The 25828-nt window shown below is 44.6% G+C and overlaps 1 protein-coding gene across 5 annotated transcripts in view; it reads left to right on the top strand.

The window, feature by feature from the left end:
* KCND3 (potassium voltage-gated channel subfamily D member 3) overlaps positions 1–25828 on the top strand; it is a 257822-nt gene that overhangs the window by 189120 nt on the left and 42874 nt on the right. For all 5 annotated transcript variants that reach the window (XM_050954306.1, XM_050954307.1, XM_050954305.1 and 2 more), the window contains exon 3: positions 15823–15985. In XM_050954306.1, the coding sequence (XP_050810263.1) occupies positions 15823–15985 (163 nt within the window). The remainder of the gene's footprint in view (positions 1–15822; positions 15986–25828) is intronic.

The following is a 25828-nucleotide window of genomic DNA, read 5'->3' on the forward strand; positions in this document are numbered from 1 at the left end:
CTCGGGTGGTGCAGCTTATGCCTGGAGCTGTGCCTAAAGTCACCACGTATTCCCCACTTCCCCCTTTATTTTGCACCTCTAGCTCAAGACACAGCTTTGCAGCATAAGCATGGAAAGACACAGGCAAAAATTCTCTGGCACCAGGTTAGCATTCTTGACACACTGACTGGCAGGCAAGAAAATATATTGAAATCAAAACTTTCAAAGTATCTGCTCTGCAGGGACTTGGGTAAAACCCTAAACAGCCATGGTGGGCTAGTGTGCAGTGAGATTACACAGCTTCCTTAAAGAAAGACAAGTCCAGCATGCTTTTCAAGTTACAGCGCAACATCTTAGCTGTCATGACCATGCAGTATTTAAACAGAGTTATATTGCGCGTTATCACAGGAGACTCCATCTCACTTCCCTTGTTTCCCGAGAAGCAACAAGACAATGATATGTTGCAATATCTCTTGTGGCTTCCTTAATAACCCACAAACTAACCCATGTCACCAACAATCTGGAAATAAGCATGTTGCTCTGCCATTCAGAGCAGGACTGTGAGTGTTTATTCATTGTTCTTTACCCTCTCATTTGAAAATGCTGTGTTTATGGCCCTCTGGTAATGCCAAATAAACAAAGAAACTGCATTGTTGATAGTAAATTGACTGTGACAGGTGAGAAAATATGAGGGATTGGGGAGTTTGTGTGTGTGTGGGTGTGGGTGGGTGGTGGTGGTGGTGGTGGTTTTTTCTTTCTCTTTTTTTTTGATAGCTGCAGCTGCTTTACAGAATGCTAGCTCCCAAAAACATTAGGTTATCTGCAAATCCTATTGGGAAATGAAGGTTTACAGGTCTCTGGTATAACCTGAAACAAGTTTTCTTCTCTGTATTCCGGACTGCACCCTACACAATCAAAGGAAATCATGCTGACATTCATACAGTTACTTGTTTTTTGAAGAGTTAGTGCAGACAAGGGCAGCACCCAGTACCAAAACCAAAACTTTGCACACTAATTGAGGCACTATGTCATTTTTTAAATTATCATTGCCGTGTGTGACAGACCCAGACCACTGGGGTTCAGGATTCTGGTCCTATTGGCATCCAGGAGGTGAGCAGGCAAAGCTCGCCCACTTCTAAAGGACCTCCCCCCAGCCTAAGGGGAGGATCCACAGGTCTGTGACACCAAATGATTTCATGGGACAACTAATGAAAAAACAGGATTGGGAGTGAGGTCATAGGGCTAAACGAAGGGAACCTAATGGGGACACCGAGCAGAGAACCCCGGACAACGCCCACTGCTCCTCGAATTCAGGACTCTGGTAGAGGGCAAATATACTGGTCACTGGATGAGTAGTTTTCTGTTCCCTGAGTGACCAGAGCAGGGGCTGCACTAGAGTAATCAGGAACCTGCTAGTCCCAATTAAGGAAGACAGGCTGATTAGAACACCTGCAGCCAATCAAGGCAGGCTAATCAGGGCACCTTGGTTTAAAAAGGAGCTCACTCCAGTCAGGGAGTGGGGAGCCAGAGGAGAGGAAGTGTGTTTAAGGAGCTGGGAGCAAGAGGTGCAAGGAGCTGAGAGTGAGAGGGTGTGCTGCTGGAGGACTAAGGAATACAAGCATTATCAGACACCAGAAGGAAGGTGCTGTGGTGAGGATAAAGAAGGTGTTTGGAGGAGGCCATGGGGAAGTAGCCCAGGGAGTTGTAGCTGTCATGCAGCTGTTACAGGAGGCACTATAGGCAGCTGCAATCCACAGGGCCCTGGGCTGCAACCCGGAGTAGAGGGCAGGCTTGGGTCCCCCCAAACCTCCCAACTCCTGATCAGACACAGGAGGAGTTGACCCAGACTGTGGGGAAGATCACTGAGGTGAGCAAATCTCTCAATAAGCACAGGACCCACCAAGGTAGAGGAAGAACTTTGTCACACATGTCATATCTTGTAGGCAGACCATCATGTACTAAGATCCATGGCAAGCTTTATATGCTAAGGAGGATGGGACTGGGACCCTACTACAACATGAAACTACTACAAAGTGTGTAGGTCCTTTTGTGATACAGTAAGGATCACTCTTTCCACTGAGTCAATACTAAACCACAATATGAGCTTTACTCAAAATCAGCAGTAAGCCCCAGTGTAGTGTAGGAAGCTGGAGGTGCCATAATTCAATCAAGATATAAAACGAAGGCTGTGGCCTTTTGTGGTCATTGAAGATCCCATGATGATCTTTTCTACAAGAGATAAGGCTGTTAACTCTAGTGTCTGGCTGTGTTCCAACTCAAGTAACTACATTCTACCTCCTGAAATTTCCCCACCAGTTTCATTCAGAGATGGTATTCCTCTCCTCTTCCTGCCCTACGCTGTTGCTGTGGAGTTTTGAACATCTGCTGCATTCCCGAGGCATACACGTGGGTGAAACAATGTCACTAGATCCCTTATTTACCTCTCACGGGTTTGTGATGCTTATTTAATGGTGGCACAGCCCATGCCACTTAGAGCCTGTTCAGTAGCCAGACATAGTCAGTCTCCAGGGCTCTCAGTCTGGCAGCTTTCACAAACACTAGATGCACTTTAAACAATAATAATAGGCAAGTATTTAAAGGTGTTATTGAATCACCACTATTCAGCCACTGTTCTCAAACCTGCATTGTCTTCACACATTTTGGTTGCACCTATTAGAAAATTTAGTTGCTATGGTGGTTCTAAGTTCTCCCTTGGTGATTCAAAATCAGCTCTGGCAGCTCACACTTCTGTACAGCATTCCGAAATCTGGTGACATGCAGAGCACCTGCTGCAGCATAACCTAATGGTTAAACACTGGCTCACCACTGGTTATCCTCTGGAACAGGTTGAGCATTTCATAGCTGCAAACTAAATCCTCCTTAGCCTCTTTAGCACCTTTTCCACTTCCTCAGAGAAGCAGAAATTATACCAGATGCACAATGTCTTGCCTTGCTTTAGTCATGCCTCTAAAAGTTACAAGTGCTCTGTCATTAAAATATGCTTTACATCCCTGTCCCAACCAGGAATGTTTGACAGTAACTCCATGTGTGAGCCCAGAGACACTTAATTTATTCCAAATGATGCTGCTTGAATTCACTTTGGAAGGGTTGTCACAGCAATAACAAAACAACACAAAAGGAGAACTTCTCCTTTGGTTGCAGTGGGAAGATGTGTAATGAATCACCTACTTGGTTATGTGTATGCATGCTAAGTTTTTATTAAACACAGGGAGATTCACCTAGAAGTGATTTAGATCATAGAGCAACTCCACCAGTTTCCAGGAAGTGCTCCTTTTTGCAGCATCACAGAACAGCTCTGTCTCCAGAATTAATTAATGAATTAAATGTAGGTGTGGGTTTGAACATTGTTGCAACAATGCATGACCTTGTCTTTGTTCTCAGACACACGTTGTAGTCAACAGAAACACAGCAGTTATAGTCACAGAGAAAAGTTACCCTGTAGTTGCTAAATTAACTCACTCTGCAGGCCTATATCCAGCAAGGCACAGAGACCATGTGATGCATCCCAGTGATATGAAAATGGATGGATAGCTGGGTGGATACCCAGGTCTTTTAACCAATGGATAAACTTTTCTTTAACAAGCAGCAGCCTAGAAATGGTTCAAGTTCTTTTTGCTACTTTGTTGGTTCTTATTCAATTTAATGCAGAGTTAACAAATAAAATCCCACCTTCTTTTTCTTTCTTTTTTTCTTGTTTTTTAAACTTATAATTTATTGAAAAAAATTCCCCAAAATAAGAGAAGGGCAAAAAGGTCAGGGAATGGGAAGGGAGAGGAAGGACAGGTGATAGAGAGGGGAAAGGAGAGCAACATCTTGAGTTACTTGAGACTTTTTAAGTTATCAGCATCACTTTATATTGCAAGACACCATATCCCAGTAACTTCTCTATATTTGCACGGAAAGTACCATGCAAACACAGAGGGCTGAATTCAACAAAATTCTGTGCCCAGATAATTCTGCTATGTAGATGCACACAGGAGTCAGCATTGGAGAAAACCTATGAAGTCTCATTCCAGTCCAGCCTACTCCAGCCAGTGCAGAATTGCTCCTTACAGTGTATTTCCTAATGTTTGCCCAAGTCAAGGTAAAAATATCTGAAGCAAGCTTCCTCTCCACACACTATGCTGGTCTCACCCTTTTATTAGCACTTCCTCTGAAGCCCTGAGTAACAGGGCAGTTTGCAATTGGTCTGTACGAACATACTAAACCGAATTCATGAAAACGGAGCGTGTGCCAGAAAGTTATTACACCTTCTGCAGATGCACAGAAGGTCTATCTCTATGCTGCAGGTCAGCAGGGTCATGTTTGAGGCACACAATTAATTTGCAGTTCTACTGCGTCCAGGGGCAGCAGGGGAAAAGGGAAAAAAAAGCATCTTGACAGAATCAAATGAGGCAGAAGAGGTTATTGCTTAACAAGAGCCTTTAAACTATCTTTGTGTAAGACAATGTCTAAAAAGTTAATAGACAAAGAATGATTTATTGATTAGAGGCATCGCATGGGGCATTAGCACACTGACTGCAGGTGAATCCAGAAATAGGCCTCTGTGTGGTTCAATTAAATTTCAGCCAGTTGTGTGAGGCAATTACAGAAAATTCAGAAAACTGAAAATGCTACAGAGATGTGGAAGATAGCTAAGGGTTAATGTCTCTTTCACCTGGAAAGGAGTACCCTGAAACACCTGACCAGAGGACCAATCAGGAAACAAGACTTTTTCAAATCTGGGTGGAGGGAAGTTTTGGGTGTAAGTTCCTTGTCCTTTGTCTTGTGTCTGACCCTCTTGGCTCTGAGAGTGATCTTTCTGTCTCCTGCCTTTCTAATCTTCTGTTTCCCAGTTGTAAGTACAAAGAGATAAGACAGTAGGTTTATATTGTTTGGGGTTTTTTTGTATTTACATGTATGTAGTTGCTGGAATGTGTTAAATTGTATTCTTTGTGGATAAGGCTGTTTATTCATATTTCTTTTAAGCACTTGACCCTGTATTTGTCACCTTAATACAGAGAGACCATGTTTTTGTATTTTTCTTTCTTCTTATAAAGCTTTCCTTTTTAGACCTGTTGGAGTTTTTCTTTAGTGGGAATTCCAGGGAATTAAGCCTGCAACTCACCAGGGAATTGGTGGGAGGAAGAAGTCAGGGGGAAAATCTCTTTGTGTTAGATTTACTAAGCCTGACTTTGCATACCCTCTGGGTGAAGAGAGAAGTACTTGTGTTTCCAGGACTGGAAACGGGGAGGGTGGAGTCCCTCTGTTTAGATTCACGGAGCTTGCTTCTGTGTGTCTCTCCAGGAACCCAGGGAGGGAACACCTGGAAGGGAGAAGGGGGGGGAAATGGTTTATTCCCCTTTGTTGCAAGACTCAAGGAATTTGGGTCTTTGGGGTCCCCAGGGAAGGTTTTTGGGGGGACCAGAGTGCCCCAAAACACTCTAATTTTTTGGGTGGTGGCAGCCTTACCAGGTCCAAGCTGGTAACTAAGCTTGGAGGTTTTCATGCTAACACCCATATTTTGGACGCTAAGGTCCAAATCTGGGAAAAATGTTATGACATGAGTGGTAGCGTTGTGGGATAGATAGTATCCAGAAGCCAGTAGGAATAATATATTTTTCTTTTCTCTGCTAGGGGCTTTTAAGCAGAGAGGGTTTGGTTTTAAAAGGAACCAGAGAGAATTTTTTTTCTGCTCTCTCTTGCAGTTTTTGGCTTGCATATTAAGCAAGGAACCATTAAGGAACTATTAAGGGTCTTTTGTGAGACAATAGTACTCCCATTGAGAGTCAAGTATCCAGCAATACACATGCAAATAAAGTGGTTTTTCTGGTTTACTTTACATTTAAAAGATTAGCTAGAGGAAGAAAGGGAAAAAGGCACTGTTGCTAGGCAGACCCCAGGAGGCAAAAGAGCCAGCAGTTCAGACAATAAACACCAGAGGGCACCCCAACACAAGAAAACAGGAACCATGCCTTCCAAGAAAAAAATGGAGGCCGAAGAACAAATCAAAGAAGCAGACCACAGGCGACAACTGGAACAAAGAGAAAAAGAGGTGGAGCTGAAAGAAGGAGAAGAACCGATCAAACAGGCAGCCCATAAAAGAGAACAAGAAGCCAAAAATGCAGCCCACCACAGAAAACTAGAAGAAGAAGAGGTGGCCCACTGCCGAGAAATGGAAAAACAACAAAAAGAAAGTGAAGAGAGGGAAAAACAGAGAAAACATGAACTGGACTTAGCGCAGGCTGGGCAGCATGCTCCAGCCAATCCTAACAACCCTTCACCAATTATGGTTCCACATCTCAAGAAATTTCCCACCTACAAGGCAGGTGATGACACCGAGGCCTTCTTAGAAAATTTTGAAAGGGCCTGTCTTGGGTACAGCATCCCTGAAGACCAGTACATGGTAGAATTGAGGCCACAGCTCAGTGGACCTTTAGCAGAGGTGGCAGCTGAAATACCTAAGGAGAAAATTAATGACTATAAACTTTTTCAAACCAAGGCCAGATACAGAATGGGGATAACCCTGGATCATGCCCGTCGGCGTTTCAGAACCCCAAAGTGGAAACCAGATGTGTCATTTCCCAAACATGCCTACTACGTTGGGAAAAATTATGAGGCCTGGATATCAGGAAACAATGTTAACACCATAGACGAACTGCACCTCCTCATACAAATGGAGCAGTTCTTGGATGGTGTTCCTGAGGACATAACACGGTACATACAAGATGGAAAACCCAAATCTCACCGAGGCGGGGGAGATTGGAGCCAGATGGATGGAAGTGGCAGAAAGCAAGAAAGCTACTGTCAAGGGGAACGAATACCCCAGAGGGCACACCGACCATAAACCCTACAACCGAGGGCAGCCAAAAACCCCACCTACAACCCAAGGAAAGCCGCAGACACACTATTCTTCCACCTCAACAGTCTCCAGTAACCCACCTCGACCCAGTGACCAGTCAGATGGAAGATGCTTTAAGTGTAATGAACTGGGACATATAAAGGCCAACTGCCCAAAGAATGCCAACCGAGTGCAGTTCATTACACCACCATCACCCAAAAGATCCCCAGGCCCAGATGCCTCTCAAATACCCTTAGAGCGAAGGGAAATTTTGAGAGTGGGCGGAAAGAAGGTTACTGCGTGGAGAGACACGGGGGCACAAGTGTCAGCTATCCACCAATCCTTCGTAGACCCCAAATTCATCAACCCAAAGGCCAAAGTGACAATTTATCCCTTCATGTCTCAAGCTGTAGACTTGCCTACAGCTGAACTGCCTGTCCAGTACAAAGGCTGGTCAGGAATGTGGACTTTTGCAGTCTATGACAATTATTCCATCCTCATGCTACTGGGGGAAGACTTGGCCAACCAGGTGATGCGAGCCAAGAGAGTGGGAATGGTTACACGCAGCCAAACCAGACAAGCTTCCAGACCCATTCCTATTCCTGAACCGTCCACAAGGGCCCCGTCTGTGTTACCAGAGACCCAGACAGAGGTAGTGGACCCAGATTCCATGCCAACCACTGAAACAGCCACAGCACCTCCAGTCCCAGGCCCAGAACTGGAATAGCAACCAGCACCAGCAATTGCAACCACATCTTCAAACTCAACGCCAGAGGGCGCCAGCGAGCCAGAACTGGCAGAAGCAGCAGACAGCCATACCCAAAAGGCTCAGCCAGAGCCTGAAATACCCTCAGGTGCACCAGCGGAGAGCGGTTCACCAGCAATGGAAACAACGCCATCACCTACATCGCTTCCAGAGGGACCAAGCCCAAGTCCACAGTCTGAGGAAGAACTGGTGACCCCAGCCTCAAGGGAACAGTTCCAGACTGAGCAGGAAGCAGATGACAGCCTGCAGAAAGCTTGGGCGGCGGCACGGAGCACCCCACCGCCTCTCAGCTCTTCTAATCGATCCCGGTTTGTTATAGACCAAGGACTTTATACAAGGAGATTCTTTCTGGTGGACACCGGGAAGAATGGCAGCCGCAAAAACAGTTGGTGGTTCCAACTAAGTACCGGGAAAAGCTCTTGAGCTTAGCCCATGATCATCCCAGTGGCCATGCTGGGGTGAACAGAACCAAGGACCGGTTGGGGAAGTCCTTCCACTGGGAGGGGATGGGCAAGGACGTTGCCAAGTATGTCCGGTCTTGTGAGGTATGCCAAAGAGTGGGAAAGCCCCAAGACCAGGTCAAGGCCCCTCTCCAGCCACTCCCCATAATAGAGGTCCCATTTCAGTGAGTAGCTGTGGATATTCTGGGTCCTTTCCCAAAAAAGACACCCAGAGGAAAGCAGTACGTACTGACTTTCGTGGACTTTGCTACCCGATGGCCGGAAGCAGTAGCTCTAGGCAACACCCAGGGCTAACACTGTGTGCCTGGCCCTAACAGACATTTTTGCCAGGGTAGGTTGGCCCTCCGACATCCTTACAGATTCAGGATCTAATTTCCTGGCAGGGACCATGAAAGAACTGTGGGAAACTCATGGGGTGAACCACTTGGTTGCCACCCCGTACCACCATCAAACCAATGGCCTGGTGGAAAGGTTTAATGGAACTTTGGGGGCCATGATACTTAAATTCATCAATGAACACTCCAATAACTGGGACCTAGTGTTGCAGCAGTTGCTGTTTGCCTACAGGGCTGTACCACATCCCAGTTTAGGGTTTTCACCGTTTGAACTTGTGTATGGTCACGAGGTTAAGGGGCCATTACAGTTGGTGAAGCAGCAATGGGAAGGGTTTACACCTTCTCCAGGGACTAACATTCTGGACTTTGTAAGCAACCTACAAAACACCCTCCGACACTCTTTAGCCCTTGCTAAAGAAAACCTAAAGGATGCTCAGGAAGAGCAAAAGGCCTGGTATGACAAACATACCAGAGAACGTTCCTTCAAGGTAGGAGACCAGGTTATGGTCTTGAAGGCGCAACAGGCCCATAAGATGGAAGCATCATGGGAAGGGCCATACACGGTCCAAGAGTGCCTGGGAACTATGAACTACCTCATAGCATTTCCCAATTCCTCACTAAAGCCCAGAGTGTACCATGTTAATTCTCTCAAGCCTTTCTATTCCAGAGACTTACAGGTTTGTCAGTTTACAGTCCAGGGAGATGATGCTGAGTGGCCTGAAGGTGTCTACTACGACGGGAAAAAAGACGGTGGTGTGGAAGAGGTGAACCTCTCCACAACCCTGGAACGTCTGCAGCGGCAACAAATCAAGGAGCTGTGCACTAGCTTCACCCCATTGTTCTCAGCCACCCTAGGACAGACTGAACGGGCATACCACTCCATTGACACAGGTAATGCTCACCCAATTAGAACCCCACCCTACCGGGTGTCTCCTCATGCCCAAGCTGCTATAGAACGGGATATCCAGAACATGCTACAGATGGGTATAATCCGCTCATCTACCAGTGCATGGGCATCTCCAGTGGTTCTGGTACCCAAACCAGATGGGGAAATACGCTTTTGCATGGACTACCGTAAGCTAAATGCGGTAACTCGTCCGGAAAACTATCCAATGCCACGCACCGATGAGCTATTGGAGAAGTTGGGACGTGCCCAGTTCATCTCTACAATAGACTTAACCAAGGGGTACTGGCAAGTACCGCTAGATGAACCTGCCAAGGAAAGGTCAGCATTCGTCACCCATGCGGGGGTGTATGAATTTAATGTCCTTCCTTTCGGGCTGCGAAATGCACCCGCCACCTTCCAGAGGCTGGTAGATGGTCTACTAGCAGGACTGGGCGAATTTTCAGTTGCCTACCTCGATGATGTGGCCATTTTTTCAGACTCCTGGCCCGAACACCTAATACACCTGGAAAAGGTCTTTGAGCGCATCAGGCAGGCCGGACTAACTGTTAAGGCCAAAAAGTGTCAAATAGGCCAAAACAGAGTGACTTACCTGGGACACCAGGTGGGTCAAGGAACCATAAACTCCCTACAGGCCAAGGTGGATGCTATCCAAAAGTGGCCTGTCCCAAAGTCAAAGAAACAGGTCCAATCCTTCTTAGGCTTGGCCAGGTATTACAGGCGATTTGTACCACACTACAGCCAAATCGCTGCCCCACTGACCGACCTGACCAAAAAGACCCAGCCAACTACAGTTAAGTGGACTGATGAGTGTCAAAAGGCCTTTAACCAACTTAAGGCAATGCTCATGTCTGACCCGGTGCTAAGGGCACCGGACTTTGACAAGCCATTCCTAGTAACCATGGATGCATCTGAGCGTGGTATAGGAGCAGTTCTCATGCAGGAAGCAATGGATCACAACTTCCATCTTGTCATGTTTCTCAGCAAGAAATTGTCTGAGAGGGAAAGTCACTGGTCAGTCAGTGAAAAGGAATGCTACGCCATTGTGTACGCCCTGGAAAAGCTACGCCCATATGTTTGGGGACAGCGGTTCCAGCTACAAACTGACCATGCTGCGCTAAAGTGGTTTCATACTGCCAAGGGGAACAACAAGAAACTTCTTCGTTGGAGTTTAGCTCTCCAAGATTTTGATTTTGAAATTCAGCACATTTCAGGAGCTTCTAACAAAGTAGCTGATGCTCTCTCCTGTGAGAGTTTCCCAGAATCCAGTAGTTAAAAAGTGTTCTTAAAATGTAAAAGTCTGTTAGTTATATACTTAGTGGTATATGTAAAGGTGCATGTGTTGTATTAATCTGTTTATTTTAAAGTTCTAGGAGAAATCGCTGCCAGTGAGGTTCCCCACTGTCTGCAATTTGGGGGGCGTGTCATAAACAGGTAGCTAAGGGTTAATGTCTCTTTCACCTGGAAAGGAGTAACCTGAAACACCTGACCAGAGGACCAATCAGGAAACAAAACTTTTTCAAATCTGAGTGGAGGGAAGTTTTGGGTGTAAGTTCCTTGTCCTTTGTCTTGTGTCTGACCCTCTCGGCTCTGAGAGTGATCTTTCTGTCTCCTGCCTTTCTAATCTTCTGTTTCCCAGTTGTAAGTACAAAGAGATAAGACAGTAGGCTTATATTGTTTGGGTTTTTTTGTATTTACATGTGTGTAGTTGCTGGAATGTGTTAAATTGTATTCTTTGTGGATAAGGCTGTTTATTCATATTTCTTTTAAGCAATTGACCCTGTATTTGTCACCTTAATACAGAGAGACCATGTTTTTGTATTTTTCTTTCTTCTTATAAAGCTTTCCTTTTTAGACCTGTTGGAGTTTTTCTTTAGTGGGAATTCCAGGGAATTAAGTCTGCAACTCACCAGGGAATTGGTGGGAGGAAGAAGTCAGGGGGAAAATCTCTTTGTGTTAGATTTACTAAGCCTGACTTTGCATACCCTCTGGGTGAAGAGGGAAGTACTTGTGTTTCCAGGACTGGAAACGGGGAGGGTGGAGTCCCTCTGTTTAGATTCACGGAGCTTGCTTCTGTGTATCTCTCCAGGAACCCAGGGAGGGAACACCTGGAAGGGAGAAGGGGGGGGAAATGGTTTATTCCCCTTTGTTGTAAGACTCAAGGAATTTGGGTCTTTGGGGTCCCCAGGGAAGGTTTTTGGGGGGACCAGAGTGCCCCAAAACACTCTAATTTTTTGGGTGGTGGCAGCTTTACCAGGTCCAAGCTGGTAACTAAGCTTGGAGGTTTTCATGCTAACACCCATATTTTGGACGCTAAAGTCCAAATCTGGGAAAAATGTTATGACAGAGGCAATTACAGAAAATTCAGAAAACTGAAAATGCTACAGAGATGTGGAAGGCTTCTGTCTCTTGGCCCTCTGTGCCTTAAATAGAGCCTTTTGCTGGAGACAAAGGAATGCAGTAGGCCAGAGAAGATCCTGTCATGATTTTTGATGTCAGATATTGGGCCAAATAGCCTATGCACTTTTCAGCATGGAAAGAAAGCGCACAAGGGACCCTCAAGCATATTCGTGGCTAGACTGTGTGTAATGGACTGGAATAGCAAGGACCGTTTGTGTTCCACCAAGCACTCCGCATTCCACCCAGAGACTTCCCCTGCTGCCAGTTTGCCCATGGACCAGCAAACACCTGAAGAGATGAAATTAGCGAAGCACAAGAGAGCAGGCAAGGGAGAGCAAGTTTTAAAAAAACAACAACATGGGTTTGAGGCTAGGAGCGCTGAGCACTCAGCACTTTGCAGGGTCAGGCCCCATAAGAGAACCCACATTTCTGGCATGTTACTGTGCCTGGTCGGGTATTTTGCTACAAACGCATCAGCGCAGGGGCGCGGATAGTGATGCTGCAAAGTGTGTGAGTGGCCATCTTCTTGGTGTAACCCCAGGTCAGGACAAAACTGAAGTTTATTCTACATGAATAGGATGGTCCTGGGATGAAGGTGCTGGATGGGGATTCATGAAAGTAGGATTCAGTTCCCATCTCTGCCATAGACCCTAGGCAGGTCACCTTTCTGTGCCTCATCTGCAAAACAGAACTCCCATTCTGCCACTCCTTGTCTTGTTAATTTCTATTGTGAGCCTTGGGGCAGGAACCAACTCTTTCCATGTGTGGAGCCCTGATCTCAGTCAGGGCCTCTTTATGGTTCCCTAATGCTAATAAGAAGCCACAGCTAGTGACTGCAGTCAGCAAACAGCTTATTTTCCACAATGAAGGAAGATGCTAATCCAAGCCTGTATCATGACTGTGTGCAGTTTTTTAAGAGATTGCCGCCTAGTATCTGAATTTCGATACACCTTTGTTAGCAACTGTGTCACACTGCATCTCACAGTACACACACTTCCTATTGTCATTTACATTGCAGTAGCCACCAGAAGCAAACCTACTAGGGCCCCAGTGTGCTAGGTACTGTACAGACATGCAGGAAATAGCAGTCCCTGTCCCAGTGAGGTTATACTCTAAATGACAAGATGGACAAAGTCGTAGGGACAAACAAGCGGTCTAGAGAATTGGGGTAGGGGTGTCACAACGGGATGTATGCAAATCTTAGGCAGTCAGGAGAAGCCATGAGAACTGACCACTTCCTTATTGCATTCCAAAGTTACAGACGTGGAGCTGCTTGGGAATTTTCCATCACATGCATTTCAGTTTGGGATGCTGAAAACAAAACGTTCCAATGCTTCCAAATCAGAAATTTTGGGACCTTTTCATTCTGCAAAAAAAGGTCAATAATTTCAGCTTTCCATCGCAGTTCAGGATGAAAAAAGGTTGAAATATTGGAATGTCCCACCAGAGAGAATCTCTGCTTATGGCTCTGCTCTGCACAGCAAGTTTTACCCATCAAGCTTGTGGATGGTGTAAGCAGGCAGGCAGACTTGCTAGCCAGCAAATGGTAAAAAGGTAAAGCCCATGAGGCAGTTTGAGCCCCTGGACTCAGGGTTCATGGCATTAAAATAAAAAGATCCAAAACATGAGCAACATGACTCAGGACACCAGGTCACAGCAGCCAGAGACCTTTCTTTCCAATTTTCAGTAGCAGAGTGGAGAAGGAACACGCCCTTCTCCTGGCCCCCTTTTCTCCATTTCCCCTGTCCTATCACAGCCCCGCCCGAGATGAGTCAAGAATCAGGCAGGGAGCCAGGGAATCCTTTACATGCTGAACACAGGCAGAGCCTTTCCACCTTGTCCCAATGGAGCTGTGCTCCTCCTAAGTCACTTAGGAGCTTTTGAATATCTCACTTCTTGTGCCCAAAAGGTTTGTATCCTGGGCTCTCATTTGCAGTAGACATTTAAACAAGTTACAGTAATGATTGTAGAGTGCCTAAATATCGTCTACTCTTCTTTTTGTTTGTTTTTGTTTGTCCTTCCTCCGGCTTATAGTCATTTGTGTTTGCTCTGATGGTAACATACACAATGAATGCTTTAACAAGGCAACTCATATATGTCAATAAGTTCAGCCAATAACTGACTTAATCATGTTCCTATTACACCACATGGGTGCTAACTACAATGTGACCTTTACTGGCTGCTCTGAAGACACTGTAATTCATTTCTCTGGGTGTGAGCATGACTTGTCTGACAGTCATTTGCAGAAGAGAGCACTGAAATCACTTCTAGAGGCAAACTGCATGTGAGCATGAACACCCTTCTCCAGCCGAGGTCACCTCCGCATCCATTGAGAGCAGGGAGGTTGCTTTAACTTTGCCAATAGCTGGCATGCCGTTAGAATTCCAAATTCTGATATGATTCCTCCATATCACAGCACAACTTGAGTGATGGGGCAGTCAGTTGGAATTAAGAGATCCAATCATTTGTGATGCAATATGGGGATTGTGTCAGACTAACCTGTAAATTCAAAATCCCAATTACTTTCACTACAGTGCTTTGCCGTCACTATAATATGGCAGTCAGTGAGCTAAGTCAGCCAATCACCTGTCGGAATCCAGAGCAGTTACAGTACTGTTTGTTCCCTTTGGGAATAACAGACATGCTTCTTCTTATCGCACCAGTGAGTAACCACAAGTCAAAGCATTGAGGGTTTCTCCACGGATACAAATGCAGCAGAAAGCTTTTGCAATATGCAAAATAAAAACCCAAACAGCAGTAAAGTAGCACTTTACTCTGTGGTAGTTTTTGTCATGTGAAATCTAAAGAAGCTGAACCAACATGATTTTCAATTAGTATAAAAATTAAGGGGATTCTTTTCTCTCTGCTTATACCAACATTATTCCAAATACAAAATAAAATTGTTAATGAAGAGAGAGTTGTGCAGAACTTAGGTTGGAGTTTGCTGAGATTTGTTTCAATGTTTTCCAGTTGGGTTCAAGTGCCTGAGTTTTTCATTGAGTTTGGGGTTTAAATAAATCAAAAATGTCTGAATATATGTGAAACCAGAAGTGTCCACTGGGATTTTATGTAAATACACCTCTACTTCGATATAATGCTGTCCTCGGGAGCCAAAAAATCTTACTGCATTATAGGTGAAACCGCATTATATCTAACTTGATTTGATCCGCTGGAGCGCGCAGCCCCCACCCCCACCCCCACCCCCACCCCCGGAGCGCTGCTTTACTGCCTTAAATCTGAATTCATGTTATATCAGGTGTCGTTATATCGGGGTAGAGGTGTATATAAATCAACCTACGTTTTCCTTATCGATCCTTAGTGAACCCTTCAATGAACACAAACTCAGTTTTGATTTTGTAATGTAAGCCCAGCAGCAGACTTGGCTTGGGGTTTCAGTCATTTTGCAGAGCTCTAAATCACAGCTTTTCTGACATTTATTGGAGTCGAAGGGCCTAATTCTCTTGTGACCTATCATGGGGTTAATCAGGGGTAACTCCATGGACATCAGTAATGTGACACCAGTATAAAGGAGGTGGTAAATCAGGTTCCTCCATTACATGTGATTTGCTATACAGATTCAGATCACTGGTCCTTCCTGTCCAGCATCCTGCCTTCAGCCCTGGCCAACACCTGTACTTCAGACAAACATATGAATAGCAAATCCAAACCATAATGCAGCTAGCCAACAGCATAATCCTGCACATTGTGGGGAAACACCTTCCTGATCTCTGTAGTGATCATCTTATGCATATACCATGACATGAGATTGCCACTCGCTTTAGTTGTGGACCTAAAATAAACCAGTCCTTTTGAAAACTCCAGTTAAAGTTTCTGACTATATATTCACTGGGGACCAAGAGGAAGCTGTTCTAAGTTTTTGGTAAGGCTCCTATTCAAAGCCTGACTTTTGCTATTATCAAGACACTCTCTTTGAATCCAATGATACTTTTCCCATGGAGGTAGTATTAGGATTGTTTGGGATGCAATGCATCAATGCACTATTGTTGGCTATTAGATTTTACTATCCAGCTTGACCTTTCGGTTTGTCTGCATGCTCAGTGAAATTACACAGGCTCTTGGCATGGCTGGCTTTGTCTAAAGGAGCGGGCCCTCTTTTTGTCTTTGTTTCCCTCTAGTTATGGTGACATGGTGCCCAAGACGATTGCTGGAAAGATATTTGGCTCCATTTGCTCGCTGAGTGGAGTGCTGGTCATTGCTCTGCCTGTCCCAGTTATTGTTTCCAATTTCAGCCGAATTTATCATCAGAATCAGAGAGCTGACAAGCGAAGAGCACAAAAGGTAAGTCCCATTTATCCCAGATAGCACCTTCCACTGACAAACTGCACAGTTTACAGCCACACCACATTAATGGTGATACTGCTTTACTGGTAGTAGCACTAGCAATGCAGATGCAACATGGGCATTTTATCATGATGGGAGTTGCTAGCATTAAGGGAAGAATAAAAGATACACACAAATCACAGGGCTTGGTTACCTAGACCATTCCCCCACAGGGGAAGACTCGTTCCCTATGATATTGTAACAAATCCATGATCACACTGGAATTTCACTGTTGTCTCTGTGTCACACAGCATGGCTATTGGGAACTTTATGGAAAAAGCAGGGATAGAATTCACAGCCTTCTGCTCCAGAAGTCCAACTTGTTATACTTAAGCTAATGGCAAATCTCAAAATCATTGTGTATAAGTCATATGAGACACAATTGCCACTTCTGTTTCTATCTAGTAAGGGCAGTGGTACACACACACACACACCTTACCTACAGCTACGTACATGTGCATTTACTTACACCTATACAAACACACTCATCTGCCCACATCTATACACACACAATCAAGTTCACTACAATGTATTTTCATCTAATCTTGTTTTAAATCTATGAAGCAATGGGGTTTCCATTGCTGCCTTTTATTACACACCAGCCTGGTTCCACTGTGATAAAAAATGTGCATCCTTATTTTTTATCTTTATTAAGAGTTATTCACCCTTTCAGCAGTGTGGTCCCTTTGTAGTCTTATCATGTCCGAGTTTTTTTTTTAAAAAGCTACTGCAAGTAATACAGAATTAAAGGCTGGCCATAACCAGCAGCTCCTGGGAGTTTCTGGGGTTTGCTCGTGATATACTAATATATTCAGTGCAAAAATATAACACATGTATTTCATTCTTCATTTTGGACCTGCCAACTTATACTAGAGGCAGGATTGCAGAATCAGGTTTGTATAGCTACTAGAGACTAATGCCCAGTCTACACTTAAAGTTTAGGTCGACCTAGCTATGTCGCTAAGGAGTGTGAAAAATTCACACCTGAGAGATGTGGTTAACCCAACTTAAGCCCCAGTTTAGACTCTATTAGTTGGATGGAGGAATTCTTCTGTCAACCTAGCTACTGCCTCTCAAGGGGATGGCTTACCTACAGCAATGGAAAACCCTTTCCAATACTGTAGTAAGTGTCTACACTATGGCTGTGTAGCTGCGGTGCTGTAACATTTGTAGTGTAGATCTAGCCTAAAGATTTCTTTTCTTCTGTGAAATGTTGTCTGTCAGGAATCCAGTGCTAGAGGACTTGATGGACGGTAGTAGAAGAAAGATGTGTTATTTCTACCTCAGGCAGGTATCTAGAGTTTGTCTCCATCTTGCATCTCAGAGAGACCAGCAAATTCACAGATGCTGGCATTCTGGACCTATAGGATAGCAACAAGTGGACAGCTGCCATGCAGAAATGAAATGCATCAGCCATATATTAGCTCTGGGTGTTGCATCTACATTCAAAATGGATTTGACAGTGTATATATATCCTTTAAAATCTTACAAAAATTCTCCATTTTACCAGCTATTTGAAATAGAATGTAACACAATGTAATTTAGATGAAAAACATAATATAAGTACATAATAATGTAAATATGAAATATATATAAATACACACACACCTGCCCATTTGGTAAAAAGTGTCATCCACACAGTTGTTTCACATGGCATTAGCCATTATGTGGCTGGTATGAGTCTCTACAGTAATTCATGTAGGACTCAGTCTTGCAATGTGATCTGACTTCAGTGGGACGGCATGTGGGCATAGGGCTCACACAAGCAGATCCCTTTGGGTTTAAATTTTAATGCTAAGTAGCTTATACAGCAGAGCCTCACTGGATTTCTATTCATTTCCAGTGTTTTAGCTGGGATGGTCCCAGAATATTAGAAAGACAAGGTAGGTGAAGTGATACCTTTTATTGGACCAACTTCTGTTGGTGAAAGAGACAAGCTTTCGAGATTACATAGACCTGAAGAAGAGCTCTGTGTAAGCTAGAAAGCTTGTCTCTTTCACCAACAGAAGTTGGACCAATAAAAGTTACCTGACCTACCTTGTCTCTGTGTATTGATACTACAATCCTGCCGTATAAATACCACAAATGGATAGACGTGTGGAGGTAGAGACGACAGACTGGTACATTAGATTAGATTAGATTTGAAAAGCTTTGGTGTGTAGCAGTTTAGTGAGTATTTATATATATCCCCCTCCTCCAAGCACATCAATGATTTGGTAACATAGGCTCTGGTCTGACATCTCTGAAGTCAGTGTACAGATTCTCAGCTGGTGTAAGTCAGCGCAGCTCCAGCGACTCCATCAGTGCACACAGGGGCAGCTCCAGGTACCAGCACGCCAAGTGCATGCTTGGGGTGGCAAGCCACAGGAGGCACTCAGCCTGCCTGCCGCCCTCGCGGTGACCGGCAGGCAGGCTGCCTTCGGTAGCATGCCTGCAGAGGGTCCGCTGGTCCCGCGGCTTCAGCAGACCTCCTGCAGGCTGCCGCCGAATCCAAGGGACCGAGTGCCTCCCTCCGGCAAGCCGCCGAAGGCAGCCTGCCTGCCATGCTTGGGGCGGCAAAATGCCTAGAGCCGCCTCTGAGTGCACACCAGGTGAGAATCTGGTTCCATGTGGATTTTGATCTGTGACAGCAGTATCAGGCCCAGACTTGAGAAGCCTTTAGGTAAACTGAGCTTTGGCTTCTTGGCTTTATGTTGTGGTGCAGCCTGGAAGATAGAATCAAGTATCTACAGACTGGAAATCAAACTATCCAGAATTCCAATACAGCCACCTGATTGGACACGAGGTTATATTTCAAGACAGCAAAAGTCTAGCCTCTGCTGGTTCATCTTTGCAACGTCTAAATTGCTATGTATATCATTTATTATAAGACGGGTTGAAGTGTTATGCTCATACAAAGCACACGGGATCTTTATAAAGGAAGGTAAATACACAGCATTTATTGAGAATACAACAGTTAGCATATGCTTTTTAATCATACACACACACACAGAGAGAGTCCTGCCAGTGATGTTCACAGTTACCAGTCTGTTGTAGCTCAAGTCAATCTAATGGCCAGTTAGATTGAGCAGGAGTGTGGAGCTGGGCTCTTGTCGGTCACAATCCGATGCTCCTTGAGTGTGGCAAGACGAACCGAAAGTCCCATGGCCAAGCACCTTGTTTTTATAGATCATTTTCTCTGTTGAAGTCTATGGATTTTGCTGTGTCAGTTTGTGACTGGTTACTTCTTAATTGGTGTAAACATTGCAATACACCTCTGAGAGGGTCATCCTGTCCTTTGTTCCGATTTAATCAATTGTCCTTAGGGATGCCAGCTCCACCTCAGGGTGGTCAATCTGCCCTTCATTATGGATGCGCATTGATGATTCTTGGAAGTCCTTTAAGTCTCTTTACTTCTTCTTCCTTGACTCTGGCTATAACAATGGCCTTCACACCTTATCTTTTTCTGATGCATGCATTTCTCATTCACACAAACAGATTGAGAATACAAACAGTAGTATTTTATATGAGCAAAAAGGCATTGCAAATTAAACCTTGCTAAGTTTTACAATCAATAACTAAGACAATATACACTGAGACCCAGGCCTTTAATGTTTCTCTAATGTACTTAACATAGACACAATAGACAATCCTGTCTCTTACTTACTAAACCTTAAAACAAAGGAATGTATATTTAACTAGAGTGCCTAATTTGTAATACATATAGGAAACCATAGTAGACAATATAACTTATCCTAAAACAAAAAGGTGATCATAATTAGTCATAAGGATTGTTCTGGTCTGTCATTCCTTTCTGCTATTCAAAAAGTGTGGCTAATAGGATGAAATCAAACCATACATTAATTCTCATAGTACATTATAAAATCCAGCTCCTACAGAAGCAAGTAAGGTATCAATAGGCTGCACAAATTCTCAGCTACCACACCACTCTAAGGCTTTGTCTACACTGGAACTTTGTTGGCAAAACTTTTTTCATTCAGGGATGTGAAAAAAACCACACACCCCCGAATGACAAAAGTTTTGCCGATGAAAAGCGCCGGTGTGAACATGCTTTGTTGGCAGAAGAGCTCTCCTGCCAAAAAAGCTGCCACGTGTGCCGCTTGTTGTGGGTGAAAGTGGCTACACTTCGCACCTTATAGTGGCACGTCTTAGGCCATGTCTACATCTAAAATTTTGCAGCGCTGGTTGTTACAGCTGTATTACTACAGCTGTATAGGGCCAGCGCTGCAGAGTGGCCACACTTACAGCAACCAGTGCTGCAAGTGGTGTTAGATGTGGCCACACTGCAGCGCTGTTGGGCGGCTTCAAGGGGGGTTCGGGGAACGCGAGAGCAAACCGGGAAAGGAGACCAGCTTTGCCGAGGTTTGCTCTCGCGTTCCCCGAACCACCCTGCAAATCGCAGGGAAGGAGACCTGCTTGTTCGGGGAACGCGAGAGCAAACCGCGGCGGAGCTGGTCTCCTTTCCCGGTTTGCTCTCGTGTTCCCCGAACCACCCTGCAAACCGCAGGGAAGGAGACCTGCTTGCTCGGGGGTTCGGGGAACGAGAGAGCAAACCGGGAAAGGAGACCAGCTTCACCGCGGTTTGCTCTCGCGTTCCCCGAACCACCCTGCAAACCGCAGGGAAGGAGACCTGCTTGCTCGGGGGTTCGGGGAACGAGAGAGCAAACCGGGAAAGGAGACCAGCTTCGCCGCGGTTTGCTCTCGCGTTCCCCGAACCACCCTGCAAACCGCAGGGAAGGAGACCTGCTTGTTCGGGGGTTCGGGGAACGAGAGAGCAAACCGGGAAAGGAGACCAGCTTCGCCGCGGTTTGCTCTCGCGTTCCCCGAACCACCCTGCAAACCGCAGGGAAGGAGACCTGCTTGCTCGGGGTTCGGGGAACGCGAGAGCAAGACGGGGAAGGAGACCAGCTTGATTACCAGAGGCTTCCTCAGGTATGCTGGGATACCTGCTTATTCCACGGAGGTCAAGAAAAGCGCTGGTAAGTGTCTACACTTGATTACCAGCGCTGGATCACCAGCGCTGGATCCTCTACACCCGAGACAAAACGGGAGTACGGCCAGCGCTGCAAACAGGGAGTTGCAGCACTGGTGGTGCCCTGCAGATGTGTACACCTCCTAAGTTGCAGCGCTGTAACTCCCTCACCAGCGCTGCAACTTTCTGATGTAGACAAGCCCTAAAAGGTGCGTGGTGTATACATAGCCTGAACTGCCTCATGCATATACTCCAGTTCCCATCTGGAGAAGTGAGTGTCTGCCCGTTCATGAATTCCTCACCCACCTACCTGCAGCTTGTCAATCAATTAAGTTAAACTATGTTCCAACCTTGATATTCATAGAAGGTCCTTAGAGAGGAATGAGGCCATTAATCTGAAAGTGGATTTCATCATTATTATCTGTGGTTGAGATCACTGCACTGTTCCAGTGCTGCTTCCTTATAGCCCCGCTGTTAAATCTTTGTGACATTTAATCATATGTAAAATCAAGCTACTCACCTACCTACCTACTAGTGAAAAGACCTGAGAGCCATAGGTAGCAGAGGCGCATGTGCCCCTTGGGAGGAATGAATGTTGTTATGGATACAGAACCATCCTCACACAAGTTTATATTTAATAGTGGAATAATTTCACTATCAAACCAGGAAGAGTGCAAAGGAGATACAAATGACAGTAAAAGCAAAGAGACACCACAAGCTAGCTTCAAACCCCAGAGATTGCTATACAATAACCAGATGATCTGTAATGTAGCAGAGGGGATGCAGTCATGTCTCTGTTCTGGAGCTGAACATCACAGGAACAGCTCAGGAATCAAGACAACCGAGGGGAGAGAAGAGCCAATGACATCTAGCTCACTGATGCACACAGTCCATTCCACCAGACAATGTTTAGGGCAGGGGTTCTCAAAGTCTTTCAGGGTATGCACCCCATTTTACGATAGAATTGAGCCTGGATCTTCACTTCCTTCCACCGGTGTAAATCAGGAGTATATCTACTGAAAGTCTATGGAGTAATGCTGGTGTAAAACTAGCAGGAGTGAGTGAAGAATCACACCCATTCTCTCTTGGGCACCTCTCCACCCATTCACAGTTGCCTACCTTTACTTTTCTCGGTGAGTGTGAGGTGCTACCATTCTGAGCAGAGGTGTTTTATACCTCACCTTTGTATTTACTTTACATAGCAGTAAATGATTACATTCAGAGCCAGGCAGGGGAGACCTATGCCTGGTAGGTTGTAAGGATATTGTAACCAAGACAGAGTATTTACATTCAGTGTATGTCTACACTACAGGCACCACTGCTGTAGTACTGTAGAGTCAACACTTACCAGAGTGATGGCAGAGCTTTTTCAGTTGCTGTAGTTTTTCCAAGAGGCGGTAGCTTGGTTGATGGAAGAATTCTTTTGTTGACGTAGCTGTGTTTGCAGTGGGGTTAGGTTAACCCAGTGACATCACAGCCCTGAACAATATAGCTAGGTTGACCCAAGTTTTAGCTGTAGCCCAAGCCTCAGCCTTAAGTATCAGACACAAAAAAGGTCCAGCTGAATCTTGTTGTCGAGTGGGAACGTTAAGTAATGTTCCCTGTAGCAAATCTGAAAATAAAATAAAAACTGGTGATGGGGCTGACTCATCTTTTTTATGCTCTAGAGACAAATACTCAGTAATTGACTTTCTTCTAACTAGCTTAAATAGCACCTAGGCACCTCCTTGTCTTTTACAGAACAGACTGAAGTAAAGCTATTAAGCACTAAAGTGTCTGTTGCTAAGTCCAAGTGACAGCCATTGCAACAAGAGCTGTAATGAGTTGAATATCTCCTGCAATAATGAACAAAGAGCAATATATTATTAAATACAAGTTTTATAAACAAACACACATGGAAATGAATAAAATCAAGACTGAGCTTTAGGAGAAATAAATAAAACATGCATATGCTCCAGCTTCTCACTTGCAATCAGAGTTGACTGTAGAAACTAATTTGATTTTGAATAGAGTTTGCGATAGACAAGGAATCCCAAAGCAATTCAGAAAGCACTGATACTGGTAAGGATGCGATATGAGGCTAAGTCTGAGCTTTTCAAAGCTGCCTAAGGGATTTGGGTGCCCAGTTCCCATGGGATTAGGGAATTAAGTGCCTAAAGCTCTTAAACTTCTTTGAAAAATCACAATCTAAATTCCTATCCTCTACTCTGGATGAGCGTTGAAGCATATTGTGGAGTCATGGATGGAAAGCTCCCTTCTCTAAGATCTCCCAGAGTTCCAACTGGCCAGACTTCCTCGAGACTCAGTCATTGTCCATCTTCTCTCACAAGCAACGAAGTGTGTACAGTGAGCTTGCAAAACTGCCTCCTGTGTTGCATCTGTTCTGTGCTGATAGGATTTCAGTCTCTAGCACTGTCAATCCTCCAGCTTTCTCCAGCAGTAAAATCCCATTTTAAAATTCACCACAAAATCCCCTTTACTGAACAATTCCGTCCCAAATAGCACTCTTCACCAGAATCCCAAGTCAGAAGAATATATTTCAACAGGTAATAATTGAATATCATTCACCCCCAAAGCTACGTGCTAATGGAAAATTTAACTTTGGTTCCCTGGAGGACAGATCCGCAATCCATCCCATCTGCATGCAGAGACTTCAATTTCAGACCTTGGAATCACAACATAAAGAACAACAAACCCATGTCCAATTAACAATTAATTTCCCGGCACTGTGAATTTACAGGTCATTCAAATATCTTTTAAGCAACTAAAAACACAATCCACTCATTGCTAAATAGCAACACCTATTACAGATTCAAATGTCTAATTTAAAAAAGAAAACATCCCCCCATTGCCTTAATTTACAATGTCATTTGTGACTAAAAAAACATTTTAAAGAGAAAAAAGCCTTTGCAAATGTTGTTTTGGACAAACACTATACAATATTATGTTATTATGGCAGCCTCTCTGGGCTCACTTATTTTATTGCAACTAACACAACAGGCCCTAACTGAGACAGGAGCCCCATTGCTTGGTACTGTACATTCAGTGAAAGACAATTACTACACTAAAGAACTTACTTTTTAAACAGATGACTCACCCATGGTCACACAAGACACCTGTAGCAGAACCAAGAGTTGAATACACATCTCCTGGGTTCTAAGTCCATGCTGTAGCCACAAGTCTATCCTCCCACATTGCTATGGTATCACTTCCATGCAGTCAGCATTCATATTGAAGATTTTTGCATGGATTCATTTTTCTCCTTTTTTTTGTGGTTGGCCGATTATCTGTTTTGTAAAGAGATATGTGCCGCTAACCTTCATGCTCACATGATTGATTGCTGCTCTTATCAGGTTTGCTGTATTGACACACATAGTGGATAATTTTTTTCCTAGATTTGAATTCCCCTTTCTAATTCCCCTTGGCATTGGATGAATTGCTGTATTTGTAAAGTTTTCTCAAGTCAAAAGCATGAGTAATCCTCACATGCTGATTACTGTGGGAATACTAAAGAGAAAGACACACACAGAGCAATGCACTAATCATAGTCTCACTGGGGATTTGTCTATGGGAGTTTAGAAGCTACTTTGAACATCATGTGGATTCCAGCACCATCCTCCCGGAAGTTTGACTTCCATCTGCTAGAGTAGCACAAATATAAGTAATGGTTAAATTTCCCACCTAAATAGTAATAGCTCTTTTTATCTGTACATCTCAAGGGACTTTATGAAGGAAGTAAACCATATTACTCCCATTTTACAGACAGGAAAACAGAAGCACAAAGAGGTGAAGTGGCTTGTCTAAGGTCACCCAGCAGGCCACTGACAGAGCCAGGAATAGAACACATGTCTCCTAAATCTCTGCCTCCTGGATCACATACCAAGCTTGTCATTTAACTATAGCTGGTGAATATTGCAGGAGGACCTTTAGGGCGTGCATCCTACATCCCCATAGTCCCTGGCAAGACCTCTCTGAAATGTGGGCTAGTGCAAGGAAGGAAGGGTGGGGCGTAGGCCTTGCTCACTGAGGGATGCAGCAAGTTAACAATTCTGATGCTTCCCTGAGTACAGGGAGTGTAAGTGTATCTGGTATCAGAGGAGTCATGCAAGCAGGGGTGGGATAAAGCTCTTTGCACACGTGCTAGCCCTGTGCATCCACATCAGGGCTGTCATACACTGCTCCCTTTAAGGAGCAAGCTAAGCGATGGCATTTTTTGCGTGAAACACCACAAATGCATTTCCTAGGTTTTGGCTGTGCTAAATAAGCCTTGGGCTCTCTCTCTTTTCTCCGTCTGTCACCAGCATGGTAAATATTTTGAGTGTGTCAGTTATTGTAAATGCTTTAAAAGAACTTCAGTCTATTCCAGGAAGCACAACTGTTATGGAACATAAATACATTTAAAAATGTAGAGCTAGAAATGGTTTCCTCCAGTTTTAATGAACTCTTTTAAAAGGGGTAGGCATAGCTGGAGTGCTACTGCAGTCTGGCTACTCTCAGTAGGTCAGTGGTACCAACTGACACATTGTAGGGCAGCCCTGAGGCTGCTCTAAACTACAGCAAGGTTAGCACAAATGTAAAGCCAGTCTGAGAATCAGGGCATACCCCACTCTGCTGCATCCCGTGGAGACAAGCCACAGCAAAACATCTCATTAAACAGAAAATCTGTCAGCAGCCAGATATTCCCCTCTCCCTAGTCTCCAATTTAATATTCAGACCATGTATCTAAATTCTCTTCCAAATTTCCCCAGCCTTTGCAGTTTTGCTCAAAAGAATTTCAATTTGCCGGCTCCTAAACTTAGATAAATGCAGCTCAATGCGTGACTTAGACT

Source organism: Gopherus flavomarginatus, chromosome 5 (genome assembly GCF_025201925.1).
Source record: "Gopherus flavomarginatus isolate rGopFla2 chromosome 5, rGopFla2.mat.asm, whole genome shotgun sequence".
In the NCBI taxonomy this organism is placed as follows: Eukaryota; Metazoa; Chordata; order Testudines; family Testudinidae; genus Gopherus; species Gopherus flavomarginatus.